This window comes from Rhinichthys klamathensis, unplaced genomic scaffold (assembly GCF_029890125.1).
Source record: "Rhinichthys klamathensis goyatoka isolate OS25496 unplaced genomic scaffold, OSU_Roscu_1.1 h1tg001037l_1, whole genome shotgun sequence".
Taxonomy (NCBI): domain Eukaryota; kingdom Metazoa; phylum Chordata; class Actinopteri; order Cypriniformes; family Leuciscidae; genus Rhinichthys; species Rhinichthys klamathensis.
Window position 1 is genome coordinate 16323 of NW_026607316.1, and position 17169 is coordinate 33491.

The 17169-nt window shown below is 41.7% G+C and overlaps 1 protein-coding gene across 1 annotated transcript in view; it reads right to left on the bottom strand.

The window, feature by feature from the left end:
- Positions 1-13608: 13608 nt before the first annotated feature.
- adamts15a (ADAM metallopeptidase with thrombospondin type 1 motif, 15a) overlaps positions 13609-17169 on the bottom strand; it is a 31046-nt gene continuing 27485 nt past the window's right edge. The window contains exons 7-8 of the mRNA XM_056244638.1: positions 16709-16884; positions 13609-15342 (exon numbers count right to left, since the gene is read on the bottom strand). Of these exons, the coding sequence (XP_056100613.1) occupies positions 14523-15342; positions 16709-16884 (996 nt within the window). The 3' untranslated portion in view covers positions 13609-14522. The remainder of the gene's footprint in view (positions 15343-16708; positions 16885-17169) is intronic.

Consider the following 17169-nt stretch of genomic DNA (forward strand, 5'->3'; position numbering starts at 1 on the left):
TCCCAAAGCGGCCTGTTCGGACCAGCGGTGAAGGAGTTCGCTGAGCGCTTCACCGAAGCCCGTAAGGATTCGCAGGCTATGCGTCACTTCCTGCCCAAGCGATCTAGCTCATCGCAGAGCCGCCAAAAGCCGCCTCAGCAGCAGCGAGTCAAGACGGCACCTCCCGTCTCTCAGCCCAGACCTGAAACTGACTTCTGACGCCGCTCGCGCTCTGCCAACAGGAAGCAACCGCCCGAGCGACGGGGACCTCGGCCCAAGATTGTGCTGAACCCAGAGCCTCGTAAGTCTTCCTAGCTACAGGGAGAAAAAGAGAGAGCGCGTGTCTCGCAAAAGCCGGACCGCTCTCTCCAAAACGTTTAAAACATTACCCAGTCCCCTTACAGGCGGCTGGAAATGTCTGTACAGCAGCCAATGGGCCAGCCGCACAGCTCGCTCACCTGCAAACAAACGCCGTTTTTACGGCGACACACAGAAATCACATAAAGAGCCATTTTCTGCCTGTGTCATTAAAGGGTCACGTGTCCACACTAAAGTGCGCATTCCCACATATCAAAACTGTCAAAGCAGTGCCAAATGCTTCCCCAGCTCAGGCTGGACGCCCCATAAATGTAGATTGTGTGCCCACTGTCATGTATGCACCACTACACATAAGCACTGTTCCCACAGTTATAAACACTTCCCCAGTAAAAGCGGGAAATTCTATAAGAGTAGCGCGTGTGCCCGCTGTTATGCATGCACCCCAACTCACAAACACTGTTTATATGGCCAAAAAACCTCCCGCCATGAGCGGCAAGTTTTATGAAAGTGGCGCGCGTGCCTACCACAGTCTATGCACCCCCACCCATAAGCACTGTCCATACAGTCTTAAACATTTCCCCAACTCACACTGTGAGCATTACGGATGTGGCGAGCGTGCCTGTAATCTCACACGCGCCCCTGCACTTGGCATTCAACAAAGCTGCTCAGCACGCGCGCGCGCCTCTGAGAACTGTAAGCTCAGTATTAGCACAGGGCGATTTGCCGGCGGGAGCCATACGTCACTGCGACACGCCCCCAGCCAGCATTCAGCCCATATCTGTGCGAGCGAAAGCTTGGGAAAATATCCCCGGCATGCCGAAATGGGTTTTGAACATAATAAAACACGGTTACTCGCTTCAATTCGCTCGCAGACCGCCCCGCTGCACAGCGGTGGTCGAGACGAAAGTGAGAAAAGATGTTTCACATGTTCTACGCACCGAGGTGCTCAAACTGATAGAGAAGGGCGCTATAGAAACAGTCCCTCCCTCTATGAGCGAGGCAGGTTTTTACAGTCCCTATTTTCTCGTCCCGAAGAAGGATGGTGGTCTCCGCCCCATTCTAGATCTCAGACATCTGAACAAAGCTTTAATGATTCGCTCGTTCAGAATGTTAACAACCAAGCATATCCTCGCGCAAGTTCGCCCGGGGGATTGGTTTCTATCAGTGGATCTGAAAGACGCTTACTTTCACATTCCGATAGCGCCTCATCACAGGCCATTTCTGAGATTCGCTTTCGAGGGACAGTCATACCAGTACACAGTACTACCATTCGGCCTGTCACTGCCACCCCGTACATTCACGAAATGCGCGCTCACTATCCGGCGCCTTGCAACATCGTTCAGAGCGGGCGCGCGCGCCCCCGTCAAGCGATTTCAAAGGATGCTCGGTCTCATGGCCTCGGCATCAGCTGTACTCCAGCTAGGATTGTTGCACATGCGTCCTCTCCAACGCTGGCTCAAAAGCCGTGTCCCCACTCACGCGTGGCGCTCGGGCCACTTTTTAATCAGAGCGAATCACGGCTGCATAAAAGCCCTGACGCCCTGGAAAGCTGTCGACTGGTATCAGTCCGGTGTGAGTTTGGGCGTGAACACAAGGAGAAAAATGATCACGACAGATGCCTCCAAAATAGGTTGGGGGGCCCTTTACGAGGGCAGGCCTGTCTCCGGCTTGTGGTCAAACCCGGAGAAGCGCCTACATATAAACTGTCTGGAATTGAAAGCGGTCGCTTTGGCTCTCAGAGCCCTGCTTCCGTACCTGAAGGACGAGCATGTCCTGGTCCGAATGGACAACATGACGGTAGTCTCGTATATAAATCGTCAGGGTGGACTCAACTCATCCTATGGTCCCAGCGCAAACCTGCGCTCGCTGAGAGCAGCGCATGTGCCAGGTGTCCTGAACCAGGGAACGGACATGCTGTCCAGAGACAAAGTTCTCCCAGGAGAATGGTCTCTCCACCCCCTGACGATTCAGTGGTTATGGCAAACCTTTGGCAGAGCAGAGGTCGACCTCTTTGCCTCCAAGGAAAATGCGCACTGCCCTCTCTTCTTTTCAAAGAGCACAGACGCGGTCTCCCAAATCTGACCGAGCCGCCCGCTGTATGCCTTCCCTCCGGTCGCGATGCTACCTCAGGTCATCAGTCGGATCAGGGAGGAGAAATGTGCAGTGCTCCTGGTAGCCCCACTCTGGAAGAACGAGACGTGGTTTCCAGAACTGATGCAGATGATGCAATCTGCCCCATGGCCGATTCCGCTGAGGCTAGACCTCCTCAGGCAGGCCAACGGGATGATCCTCCATCCCCGCCCCGATCTGTGGGCCCTCCATGCATGGTCCCTCAAGGGGTTCCCGGGAACCTCCCCAGTGGAGTGTTGAGAACCATCACTGAGGCGCGAGCGCCCTCTACGAGGCGCTTATATGCCCAGAAATGGAAGGTGTTCAGTGACTGGTGTAAATCCAGGAACCTGAACCCTGAGACATGCGAGGTACCGAGTGTGCTCGTTTTCTTACAAGAGCTGTTGGAGGCAGCCCGCACCCCCTCCACGCTCAAAGTATATGTGGCTGCCATAGCGGCATCACACGACCCTGTAGAAGGACGCACACTAGGGAAAAACTACCTAGTTGTTCGTTTCCTGAGGGGCGCCAGGAGGATAAATCCCCCACGCCCCCCCTCAGTGCCGATCTGGGACCTGGCCACGGTCCTGGACGCACTCAAAAGTGCCCTGTTCAGACAGACAGAGCAATTGTTCGTATGCTTTGGCGGCCGCACCAAAGGTCTCGCTGTTTCAAAGCAGAGAATATCGCGCTGGATAGTTGATGCTATAGCGCTGGCTTATGAAGCCAAGGGCCTTCAGTGCCCCTTGGGCATCAGAGCTCACTCTACGAGAGGCATGGCCTCCTCGTGGGCGTGGTCGAGTGGGATACCCATTCAAGATATTTGTGCGGCAGCAGGCTGGGCCTCACCGTCAACATTTATCAGGTTTTATAACCTACAGGTCCCCTCATTGCACTCCAACATACTGTCAGTCTAACTATGCATAGGCTGGAGTGTGTACATGCTGAGCATTATCTCCTCCCTTATAGGGTCCGTCTCTGACTGACTTAGAGGGTTTTTCATGCATATCAGTACATAAGAATGTGCTTGTGTGTTTTCTCTGGACGCCCATTGGGCCGTTCCACATTGTCCCTTATAAAGCCCGCCTTCGGCCGGCTCGTTGGATAATTACTTTGCTTAAAGGCTCAGGCATCTGCCTCCGGCTTAATAGAGCGAAGTCAGCACGCACGGCGTTTTACATGGTGTTCCCATAGCGTAAGCTACTTACGCAATAGGAGGAACCTCTCGAAAGGGAACGACTCGGTTACTAACGTAACCTCGGTTCCCTGAGAGGAGGGAACGAGTATTGCGTAAGCTGCCGTGCTTGTGCTTGGTCAGTTCGCTTCAGTCGATTGAACCTAAAGAACTCAGACGACGGGGCGCCCAATATATAGCCCTTGGCCACGCCCATCCTGGCGGGCTCTGACGCGCGCGAAGCACGCTCATTGGAAGCGGGTTCAGAGTCGCCTCGTCATAGGTTCGTGCAGTTGCCGCAGCACAGCCAATGACCGAGCTGCCTCGCTCATTGCTGTATGCTGTGCAGCTGCAATGCGTTTTACGTAAAGACTTCAATATTTCTCGAGAAAAGGAGTTTTCCCATAGCGTAAGCTACTTACGCAATACTCGTTCCCTCCTCTCAAGGAACCGAGGTTACGTTAGTAACCGAGTCGTTTTAGTAGTAAACAAACGTTTTTTTTTTATTACTTAAAAAGAAAACATACCAGTTTGGTATTTTCACAACGTTATTAAAACATTTTATTCCAACGTGCAGATTACGTTATTTTAACACCTGAATAAAACGTATCCCAAAAGTTGTAGTTTGGTCTAGTTTCGTTTTAGTAGTAAACAAACGTGATATGTACGTTTTTTTATTACTTAAAGAAAACATACCAGTTTGGTATTTTCACGACGTTTTTAAAACGTTTTATTTTGGTTACTGGTTGCAAATAGGTAATGTTGTAGTAAAACATTTTAAAAACGTTTTACGTTTTTAAAATGTTTTACTACAACATTACCTATTTGCAACCAAAATACAACGTTGTGAAAAGTTGTAAAAACGTTTTGTGTTTGCTGGGGAGTCAGGAGTTGGAATTGGAATTGCGAGTATTGAAAACGATCAGGATAGAGTATTTTAGCATCTATTTAGCATAGCATTTATATAGTTATTTAGATTATTTCGTGTAGCCTAGGTAGTTAATTAGCATAGTTGTTATTGTAGTATTGTTAGAAGCATAGTTAGTTAGTAGCATAGTATTGAATCAGTTAGGATAGCTTCAAGGTAGCCTAGATTTATCTATATTTAGTACTGTGGTCAGGGTGGTACGTAGGTGTAGTGTTGCTGGTTGCAACAGCACTGCTGGACTGCATAGCTTTCCAGCAGACTTGGAAATTAGGTGCCAGTGGTTACATGCACTTGGCCTGGAAGACCGCGAGTTCCCGCCTAGAGCTGGAGTGTGCAAACTCCATTTTACGCGGGATTGCTTCTCCAACGCAATAGAGGTGGAAATGGGCTTCTCCACACAGCTCGCACTGAAAAGCGACGCAGTGCCAAACGCTGCTCTTCCTGCATGGACTCCACCACCACAGCGGCGTCATGATGTGAGTGAGCATATATTTTTAATCACAATTTATGTTCCTTCCTATTAGGCTGAAGTTAACCCTCTGGTGTCGACAAACGCGTCGGTGCCTAATTTCGACCCCCTGCCAAATTATTACCCCCCTCGTTGAATTCAGTTCCTGATTGATTGCCTTGTCCCAACCCCGCCCCTAATCCTAACCCCTCCCCCACAACTAATCCTAAACCTACCAATGCTAGCTGGGTAATAATTTGTCTGGGGTCGAAATTAGGCGTTTTGCTGGATATTTTTTTATATATAGATATAGATTTTTTAGTGAGTCTGACAGCAGCTGTCAAATAATCCGTCACTGCGGGTCTCAGGTGCACCAGGTGATTTACAACAGGTGACATTTTCTATCATTTTATCTATGTTGTCAATGGATATGAAACCATCATCAGTCATCGTTTACATTTAATGCAATATAATCAGTCATTCGCAGCTATTGATGTTCAGGCTATTTATCCTCTTATCCCGGTCAAGCTTTAATGTCAAGCCTGGCTACTGATGAATATTAACATAAAAATTAATGAATCAATATTTAACTATGTCAAGACAAAACTACCAATACAGTTTTATGTGGTTACTTTGTGATTTCGTGCCCTTGATGGCTGGTCAGCATATTTGACTATACTGTAGCCTTATGTACGGTATTCAGTTGCAACGCGTCATACATATGCATTCTAAAATCAGCTCAAAATATCACACATGTTTTGATATCCTCCTACTAGTCTAGATGAAATCAAACTCTGTGCCCATCATACTGTACAGTATGCACTATTTCAGTGAATTCTGTCAACTCCGACTGCCCAAAATCTGCATTCTGGCACAGACTTGCCACAAGTATTGTCGACTTGTCCAGACTGCAAAACGTGGAAAATCGGAGCAAAAAAGTTGCGTAATATATTCCAGCCTTTAGTTGAGAGCTGTTCTTACTTTAAGAAAGATGATGATAAGACTCTATACTGGGCTGATAATAGCTGGCATTCAGTCAAGTTTTATTGTTGTTTCTCTCCAACAGACTGAAAGAAGGAACAAAGTATAGTTTGTACAGTGAATTTGGTGTAACATTTAGCAAGCAGCTGTAGTGGCTGTACATGATGACAGTGAAATAGACTCCAACAGTTCAATACTCTCACCTCATACAGCAGAATGACCCACCATATGGGACCTGGCTGTGAACACATTTGGCATTTAGTTTGTGGTAACGGGACAAAAAAAAAATTATTTCAGAGCTTTATAAACAAAATGTTGAGACACATTAACAGAATACCTTTTCTACTGTTTTCCTCAAAAAAATAAATGAAATCTGCTTTACTGATCTTCTCATGCCATCACAGCCTTTCAAAATTAGCTGAAGAACACAATACTTCCATAACCAGAAAACAACAGCACGGCCTATAAATTATACTTCTCTTAACAACTAATTTCTCTCTTTTCTCTGCTCAAACGTCTTCATGGTTTACTGTTTTGTGGAAACTCAGTATTGAGATACTACTAATAATATTAGCTCTTTTAAATTGCTGGTTTTAAATTCTTCTAATTTGTTAGTCACTTTGGATAAAAGCATCTGTTAAATGATTAAATCAATAATTTCATCAGACAGTTTTGTTGAGGTGTTTGTGGTTGTTCCAGCACAGAAATTCGTGAGTACATATGATTTTTTCAAATATTTTTGGTTGTGGTTTTAATCATGGCCGTTACTAGGAAAACATAAGTTCTTCCAATTGAAATATGAATTTCTACCATAGCTCCCACAGAGAACTTTCCCCAACTATTTCTATGTTCTTCTGTCTCATCTAACATGTGGGTGAGAATGAGAACCCCAAAGATTAGTTTATGGTCAACAGTTTTTGGTTTTAGACAGGATATTAAGACAGTTTTACTTTCAATACTATATTTCCTTTTCTTGTTTGTTAATAATAATCCATAACATCAGGGAGCAAAAGATGGTGGTTATGAGGGAATATTGACAAACAGCGATTAAAAAAATAACACCTCATATCCTCCATCATTCTCCAAAAGTTAAGAACTCCAAAACATGTTGTATACTTTTTTAAAAAAGCATACTTTTTTAAGGATCAAAAGTGTTTCATATCAGGATTCAAAAAAGGTAAAATGAGGAAAGACTTGGAGCAAGGAAGAAGAGGGTAAATCATCTTTCATTGTTGTTCAATCTTGTTTTATAGTCCATGCTGGTCGTTATGTATAGGTCAGTTGAAATCAGACTGTTTTGGCCACTGACAGAACAATGCTTTCTGCTTGATGTAATAGCACTAGTCTGTCTCACTACACACAATGCACTGCCCTGATACCGCTTTCCAAGTTATATACTCATCCGATCGAGGTCAGACTGCCTTAAAAGGCCAGAGACGGCGAGCGTGCAGCTGTTACATTCAACGGCTTGAAATATTACCCCTTTTTTCCATCTTTCTCTCATTTCGTTGTCTCAGGAGTTTAAAAATATTACAAATTTTGAAATTCCTGCGTGTAGACATTTATATTGTCAAGGTAGTACTAAGGTAGCAGTTGGGTCAGACAAGACTTTTGAGATGGTTATTAAAGGCGCAATATGTAAGATTTTTGTATTAAAATATCCCAAAACCTCTAGCTCAGTGTTATGTAACTTGTTCAGTTGTGTACTTATCTCAAATGTTACCAACAATGGTTAAAATTGCGAATTTCTCTGGATTTAAACAGTGTAACATCCCTCCTCATTGTGTAGCCTATCAGTGGTAGAAACCATGGCAAAATAGCGAGTCTCATGAAAAAATGCGTTGTAGCGTCTAACACTCCATTCTGTTGTTGTTTCACACAGTCGTCATGGACCACAATTATTCGTTTTGGTTTGCAGCAGGTTCTGTCGCCCACGATAACTCCAAGAAACATAAACTGATGGGTGAATCAAATGACCCACGAAGAAGAAATTTTTAGGAGAAATAAAACAAGGATCAATATATGTGTGGCATTTCCTAACACTGTTTAACAAGTCTGGTGAACAAGTCTGTGGCAGTGTAACTAAATACAGTATGTGTTATACATTAATTAGGGCTGTCAGTTAAACGCGTTATTAACGGCGTTAACGCAAACCCATTTTAACGGCGTTAATTTTTTTATCGCGCGATTAACGGTCTTTTTGGCCTAGCAAACTTTGTAGTTTTTTTTTCACATGCTTTTGCAACAGGACGGCATGCGGGCCGCTGCGCTATGAAACCCATTCATTTCAATGGCTTGCGGCGCGCGAGGACGTTTTGAAAGCGCAAGCGGATCTAGCTAGACCGGAAACAAAACAACAGGCACGCCGCACACACTTGTTTGGGCTTGCGAGCCGGATGCGCGAGCGCGAATCTCTCTGCTCGCGCGCGGAATATAATGTGCCGAGCACGAATCTCTCTGCTCGAGTCGCGTGCGCTCTCAGATACACGCTGCTCTTGTAAGAATTTTCTCTGGGCTCACTCAGAGAATATGCCTGCACTTAAAACGTGTTCAGTGCAATCGCGAATCTCTCCTCTTCCCCAGCTAACAATTTTAGGTTATAAGAATGTTTTCATAACGTTCCCATTAAGTTATAAAAACGTTATTTCTGAATGTTATAGGAACGTTCAAAACGTCCAGTTTTGAGTGGATGACGAGCACGAGACGCCGAAATGGATGCCAATAAGATTCTGAATGGAAAGTTTACTTTTAAAAAGTTGCCAAATGGTTCCATTGACAAGACCAAAGTGATCTGTGTGTTTTGTCGTTGTGAACTGAGCTATCATCGCAGCACGTCCAGTCTGAAATACCACTTGATGATGGCCAGCACACACACACACACACACACACACACACACACACACACAGCTGATGCGAATTCTCCGCCCCCTCGTCAATATCAGGACCTCGTCAGTATTTATTTCACCCTTTTATTGATGGACAGTGTTATATTGTGTGAGAGATTATTTGCTCCAAGTGATAATGTTTTAGTGTGAAATTGAACAGTATATGCCAATATTGTTTTCAATAAAAAACATTTGCACAAAGCAAGCCGATCCACTTTTCCATGTTGATAAGAGCATTAAACTGAGAAAAAAATAATGGGACAAAAAGAAATCAAGAGACATTTAGAATAGATAAAAATGTGCGATTAAATGCGATTAATCGCGAGTTAACTATGACATTAATGCGATTAATCGCGATTAAATATTTTTATCGTTTGACAGCACTAACATTAATACATGACATCATGACTTTTGCGTAAACATACACGCCACTTTCAAGTCAAGTGGCGTGTTATCTATACGCATTTTGAGCTATCCGCGTGAACCATCATCTCTTGCGTGTATGTCTACGCCGTTAAATGTCTGAGTGATTCCGCGTGAATGTACACGCCGTTAAATGTCCGAGCGAAACGAAGCAAAATGTAGATCTACATCTGGGGAGCGATATTTTTTTTCCTAGGATGGTAGGGGAAGACTCATAAATGGTATTAACTCCAGTGACGGGTAGGTTTAGGGACGGGGTTGGGGTAGGTCATATATTTATATATACAGTAATGTACGTTAAGTCAACGGCGTTGATAAACACGCTGAAAAGCGATTATGCGTGTTGATAGCACGCCAAAAATGGAAATACGAATTGGCGTGTCATACATACGCCATTTCATGAGATCAGTCTGAATAGTAAGTCAGCCTTTTTGCAAATGGTGGGTACTTTCAAATATACTTTTAGTATGACTGTTTTGAACATATAAAACTGCACTGTGTTACCCCACTATTTAATTTGACAAATAAAGTGACATGTATGAGTAGTAATTTAGCATTAAACATTACGTCACTTGCAGCTAATTCATTCAAATGAAATATAATCATGTGATCAAATGTAACGGTTATAAAACTTTTTCAGTACCTCATCCATGACCATAATTTGTGAGTCCCGTAGAATTGATTTCCATCGGCAGTGGAGGTAAAGACGACAACTCCCATCATTCGACGCTCCTTCACAGTGTCATCAAGCTACACCTTTGTTATTGCTTTGAATATGCGACCTCTAGCGCCAAAAATTACATACTGTGCCGTTAATTTAGCCTGACTACGTCAGACTTCGTACTTCCGCTCAATTTCAGTTCCCTTCTGTACTCAGTCTGAGATAGCGACCTATCTCTCAGTTTTCCTCCGGCCTGAAAACAGCCGGCCAATTAACGAACAGAGGTAGTCCAGTCATTTTAAGCCAAAATGGGGGTCAACCTTGAACAAATTGCAACAGAAGCAAACTCAACTGATTTTGTATCCTCAATATGTCCTGAGTAAGGAAAAAAAAGCCCCGAAGAATCCCATTAGGGGAAAGTTTAGAAAAAGACCCAAATATATCCCATTCATACGCCTATTCATTCTTTTTCTCACGTGAAAAGGGTAAAAATTTTAACCTTTAGATATCATGAAAATCACTGAGTTGATTACTTGCATCAAGACAAACAAAAAAAGTATTACAAGTTTTTTGCAATTGTTTGTTAACATGGACAAAAGGTGCATAATCTAATCTAATCTAATGACATATGCTAATTTGCATAAATACCCAAACAGATCTAAATATTGGGTATATAGCAGGTGAAAATGTCTTGTAGAATTTTGTTGACATATAGCAGTAAACTATTTAATATTAAGGTCTGAATGGAACCCATTTAGGCTACCCATGAACATTAATGCAGGAAGAAGTACTTTAGAAACCAGCCTTTATTAATTATTATGGCAGAGATGGGGTTTGGGGCTGGGTCAGTGGGGCTGGGTCAGTGGGACTGTTTCTGGGGGATGAGACATGGGTAAGGAGAATGCAGAAGACAAAAGGTAGGTGAAATAAAAAGTCTCTGGATCAAAAAATCTAATTACGTGCACAATGCACTCAATGCCCAAACCCCATCTCTGCAATAATAATTAATAAAGGCTGGTTTCTAAAGTACTTCTTCCTGTATTAATGTTCATGGGTAGCCTAAATGGGTTCCATTCAGACCTTAACATTGAGTATTTTACTGTTATATGTCAACAAGATTCAAAAAAACATTTTCACCTGCTATACCCAATGTTTAGATCTGTTTGAGTAATTATGCAAATTAGCTAATACGTAATTATATTATGCACCGTTTGTCCATGTTAACAAACAATTTCAAAAAACTTGTAATACATTTTTTGTTTGTCTTGATGCAAGTAATCAACTCAGTGATTTTCATGATGATATCTAAAGGTTAAAATTTTTACCCTTTTCACGTGAGAAAAAGAATGAACAGGCGTATGAATGGGATATATTTGGGTCTTTTTCGAAACGTTCCCCTAATGGGATTCTTCGGGGCTTTTTTTTCCTTACTCAGGACATATTGAGGATACAAAATCAGTTGAGTTTGCTTCTGTTGCAATTTGTTCAACCTTTCTTCATAAAATGACTGGACTAAGGGCGGGCTGAGAGCCGTGACGTAGATGCTAAGCGCCGAGTTTAAGATTGTATTTTAGGTTAGGGAAATCGAAAACGACCGCGGATATGGAGATACGGGATGCAATTCGCTCTGTTGTGGAGAATATCAACACAGTCTCATCCCAAGAAGTCATATAACTGACGTCTTGGAACGTCTTTTGACCATACGTCAATATCCGCCTTTTTAGGGTACCCTTAAACATCGGTTTATGACGATCCTGGGACGTCATACAACTGACGCTTTACCTTTAACGTCAGTTAGGTGACGGGGTAGGTTTAGGGGTAGGTTTAGGTCTGGGGTAGAGTTAGGATCCGATAACGTCATCTAACCGACGTTTAAGGGTACCCTAAAAAGGCGGATATTGACGTATGGTCAAAAGACGTCCCAAGACGTCAGTTATATGACGTCTTGGGATGAGACTGCGCTGAGAATATTCCCGGCATATGCAAACTGAAGCCCGAACAAGAAGAGTGTTTGTTAAACATTTTGAATGGAGGTGATGTTTAAGTTGGAGAGAGAGTTGATTGCGTTATGTGATTGGCTTACGGGTAACCAATGATTTTATACTTCAGACAAGCGCCCCCCCCACTTTTCAATTATGCCATTCCAGACTCTGTCTAGGAAGCAAAGCGAAGTAGCAGAGTTTGGTATTACCAGGCTACCGTTAATTGAGAAAATAAGGAAAAATGAAAGAGACTGCACCACAAAATATTTCTAAATGTTTTATTTGGAATAAATACCTTGAAGCATGACGAGAAAAAAAATATGTATAACAAGACATAATAGGTATTTACATGACTTGTTTGTGCACAGCCAAATGGATGTATACATGGTATACAAGCCCATGCGGGACATTGAAATCTTTTGCTGTAAGAATGCGCAAAAGAAAAATATGCATTAAAGTAATACAGAAACCATCTTTTAGATGGACGATATGGTCACTCTGAAGAACCTTGATCACAAACGTAATGTGTTTTTGTGTATTACAGGGATTTTCACTTACTGTGTACAAAGAACAACTTGCCACTGAAGCACAGTGTACGACACTGTACAACCTTGTGCCACCAGCCACCAGTTCTTAAAATTCATTTTAATAGTAATAATAACTTAGTTAAAATGGCAACTGTACCAGACAGGGCATGATTATAGCAGCTGCATCTCTGGCTCAGTGGTAGGTAGAGAACAGGAGAGGAGATAAACAGCATTACAACGAACAAACAAAAAAGAGTTCTGGTTGAAAGCTGGACGGGGAGAGAATGAGTTTGGCAATACAGAACATGGCTGACAGCAGGAAATATGCTGGGCAGAAAAAAAAAATTGGCCTGCTGAGCTAAATAACAGTGACTTTAAGGAGATGAATGTACATACAAAAAGAGTCAGACGGCTACATGCTAACACACGTGTACTGATAAAACACAGGCCTTGTGTATATAAGGCTTTCTCATTGCTGTTTTTGTTTTAGGGGGCTAATACATTGGTGAAGACTTAAACATTTCCATGATCTGTACTTTGTCAAAATGGACCCTCTGAGTTACTGCACGTCATCTTGCAGCAGTAAAGGTGGATCATTGGATTGCACGAAAAGCCTTGTGGAAAGTAGTTAGAAGTTTTCCAGTTATATTACAACACAGATGACTTCATTTATTTGCATGACGTAAAGCATTGGGATAACCGGCTTCGTCGCTCTATTTGTGAAAAAATGCTAATATTTATGCCTGTTTGTTGATACGAAGGACGTGCTGATAGAAATGTAGCCTGTGCTTCCTCTCAGTCCTTAAGCAATGTGAAATATTATTTTATATATTAATATTATTTAATAATATTTTTATATTAACCTCCTCTACAAATACTCGAGTCTCATTCTTGGATGTTGATCTTAATTTTTGGTTAATAATTAATTGCTCCCCAGGAAAAAAAAAGGGTAGATCAAATGGTAGATTGCAGCCAGTTCCATGCAGTGCAAGGGCATTTCTGAGCAAGTTTATTATATGCCCTGTGGAATGTTTCGGTTAACCCAGATGGACTATATCAGTGCTTGTTGGCTTCTCTCCACTGTAGGCATTCATTAATGGCCATTTCAAACATCAATTAGCTCACACAAATAGAGATGTTTACACTGATGACTGTAGAAAAAAATTCATCCGTTCAGTTAAAAGCAATGTATTTGTGCAGATTAGGCTTTAAAACGACACTGTTGTATTGGCCTCACATTGCAATGCCCAATGTCATCTCATTAGTAATCACAGGTATTCGTTTAAAGTGTGGTTCTATCACATTATTTTCATGTCTGCATAGACACTTACATTACTGACATGTTAACAGCATCTCAAATGTAAGCATTTTACATGTGAATGATGTATAGGCATACAAATGTTTAAAAAATAGTTTAGGTTTATGGAATATTGAACTGATGTAATATGTTAATTGTACTGCATTTAATCAATGACAATAATATGTTCAGTGTCATCGCATTTTATTGCTTTTACTTAATTTTAAATAATTTACATTTATCTGCCTATTTTTATAAAATTTTTATATATATTGTTGAGAAGTGGTTAGCTTCAGGATAGAGGTGGGATTAGGTAACTATACAAATATATTTATAATATAACAAATAATAAAGAATTCATAAATATTGTTGTTTTAAATTCACAGTTACATACTTTTGTTTTAGATGCTGTCAATACGTCTATGGCATTTATTCAAACAAACAAAAATATATATGAAGACATTATGTACGAATACCTATGAATTGTAATGACATCGGGCTATAATGCTATTCATGATTATGAATTTGATCTCATCTGGATGATTTACAGGTGATGAATTATTTAATAATTGTTACAATTGGAGGTAGAGTACTATTTGCATTTGTGTTCAAACCTGTTTATCTCATGACCTCAGATGTCTGTCTTTTGTCATTTTTTTGTTGTCATTTTTTGTCCCTTTGTCAGGCAGATGAGAAAATATAAACTATGATCCAGAACATAGTCTTTTTTCTTTGTTCTTTTCTCTTTTGAATATGCAATTCGACAAAAATAGAAGGTCCATGTAGAGCAATAATAAAGGGAGATACTGATTATTTACAAGGGGCTAATGAACAGAAGTCCAGCTCCTGTGGCTTCTTCTTGTCTGCACACTTCTCCCTGGAAAGCAATGTTCCCACTTTTGTAACGCAGTGAAGCAGGCGCCGTTTGAAACCCTTCCCACAAGTCTTGGAGCAGGGGGACCAGTCGCCCACCTCCCACATAGGGCAAGGGTCTCCACATGCCCAAATAGCACTTGGCTTTTGGTTAGGGTCACAGTCCACCCCAGGCCCACCATCTACCCCAAGACATTGCACCATCCTCCTCTGGAGTCCATTACCGCAAGTAACTGAGCAAACATCCCACCCTGCCGCCACCCACTTCCCTGGTTTTGGTGCGATATCTTTGATGTACATAGGTGAGATTTTGTCCTTGAGAAGATCTGCCTCCTTTTCACCTTTACTGATGCCTCCATCTTCCCTAAGAACATTGTTTTCAGCACGTGCCTTTTCTTCTTTCTTTTGCACCTTGTTATCTTTGCTCTCCCGTGGCAAGAAGAAAGAATAGCGTATGCGTGGAGGTGTCATCTGGCCCACAGACAGCACTTCAATTATCAGGGCTTCACCCAGAGGTTTCACAGCCTGTAGAGTCTCTGAGGATCCAACCGTTCCACTGTAGCGGAGCAGACTCCCTTTCACCAGAATATCCTTCTCCATGGCTGAAACCACATAGTTTCCATTCAGCAGGTACTTGCCCTGGTTGTTCTTGACAGCAAGATAGTTGTCATCACTCATGATGCCCTTGTAGCCACGCTGCCTGATGTCGACGTTGGAGGCTCCCATGGGAAGCATGACCACAAAATTGTAACCATGCCTGAGAAAAGAGAAAGTATCAGAATGTTTTTTGCATAATCTTTTCTTTCCTAGTATATCAGTTGACCAGTCTGCATGCATCAAAAATAATGAGATTGTGAGTTTGCAGTCTGTATTGAATGTGACCACATAAAAAAAAAAAAAAAAAAAGAATGGCAAGAAACTGTCCTGTATAATTTAGATATGTAGGTATAAAAGGAGATTATAATCGAAATATACCCTATAACCGAATCTAGTGAAATCTAATCTAATTTAGAATCAGATCGGGAAATCTGTATTGATACCGAGGCCTACCAAAAGCACGAAGGTAATAAACAATGCATGGATTCATTTAAAGGGGTCATGAATTGGGAAATAAAATTGTCCTTGATCTTTTGACATATAAGAGGTCATTGTACTAGAGAAATAACCTGTAAGTTTCAGAGCTCAAAACTTCCTTGTTAGTCCAAAAACAGCTTTTATTAAAACCAAGCTCAGAAAACGACTAGTTTTGGATCACATTATTATTATTATTATTATTATAACACGTTATTTGCCTCATTATAAACTTTAATAAATGTTCACATTGTTGGCAAATGTTTCAACTATGTTACGAGATATTTTTCAACATCGGAAATTCCACACGTGTAATGGCGAGAACTTTGAAAATTATTTTAATATGCAAAACTGTGACCCAATCATATAGCATTGGGTGTTTACTTCAAAGTCTTGAATGTGGCACGCCCATTAAAACTGAGTGTTTGAAAGAGAGGGTCAAAACAGGATTGAAAATACCTTATTATTACTTCTAAATTAGGATGTTTTTCATGTAAAAATTTGATATCATTATAAGTGGACCTTAGAGAACAAAAAAATGCCGTTCTGTCAGGACCACTATCGTCAAATACGATTGACAATTAGCATAAAGTTAGGATTAGCGGTATGGTTCTGTTCTGGGCAAGAACTCCCTGCGCATCCATGCAGCCTAGCATGGATAAGAGCAGGGAGAGCAGCAATAACCCCCCTTAGGCTAAACAGAACAGAACCAACATGAATGTATTGCAGATATCATTAATTCAAGATTTTAAAGTTCAACATAATTCGCGAATTTATTCTGATTCAAAGGGCATTCAGAAGGCCAAATACTGACTGCACGAGAGGAGGAGCTAGGGATGGAGGAGGGCAATTAGCTCCTGAGAAACGCGATAGTTGCTGATAATACTGAAGGAGCTTATATATGTATACAGTGATACGTAATCCTATAGGTAGATGTGGATCAGCTGAGAGTCAGCTGATGCAAGCTTGACTACGTGACCTGCCAGAACTGATGCTGCGCTTAATTTCATGACCCTTTAAGATTATTTATCTTCTTATTTAACTTCACTTACATGGGCTTGGTGAAAAGGCCTGAGACCTTCTTGCAGTTCTTGTTATCTCCTCCACAGACACCACACTTGTCAAACTTTTTGTTAGATCCCAGTTTTCCATCACAGCCTGCCTTGATGCATTTGCCTTGGACACAGACTGATGACGAGTCAGGAGAACATGGTGTACCATCAACAACCTATAAAAAGCAGAGAAAAATGATTTAAAATGTAAATGTAATTGCAGCATTTTATGGTGACTTACAAGGGCAATTCTTATACAACATATTTTTTCTTTAAAAAACAATAATTCATGTATTGATGATTTAGATAAATTACACTTTTTTTATTTGTAATTGAGTGAAATTATAGATATTAAAACAAAGATATACAGAAGATGTATGCATTAGAGGATTACATTAATGTTTCATTGAATGTCCTCAATGTTTCCAAGTGCTCAGTTTCAGAGAAGCTTTGCAAAACAG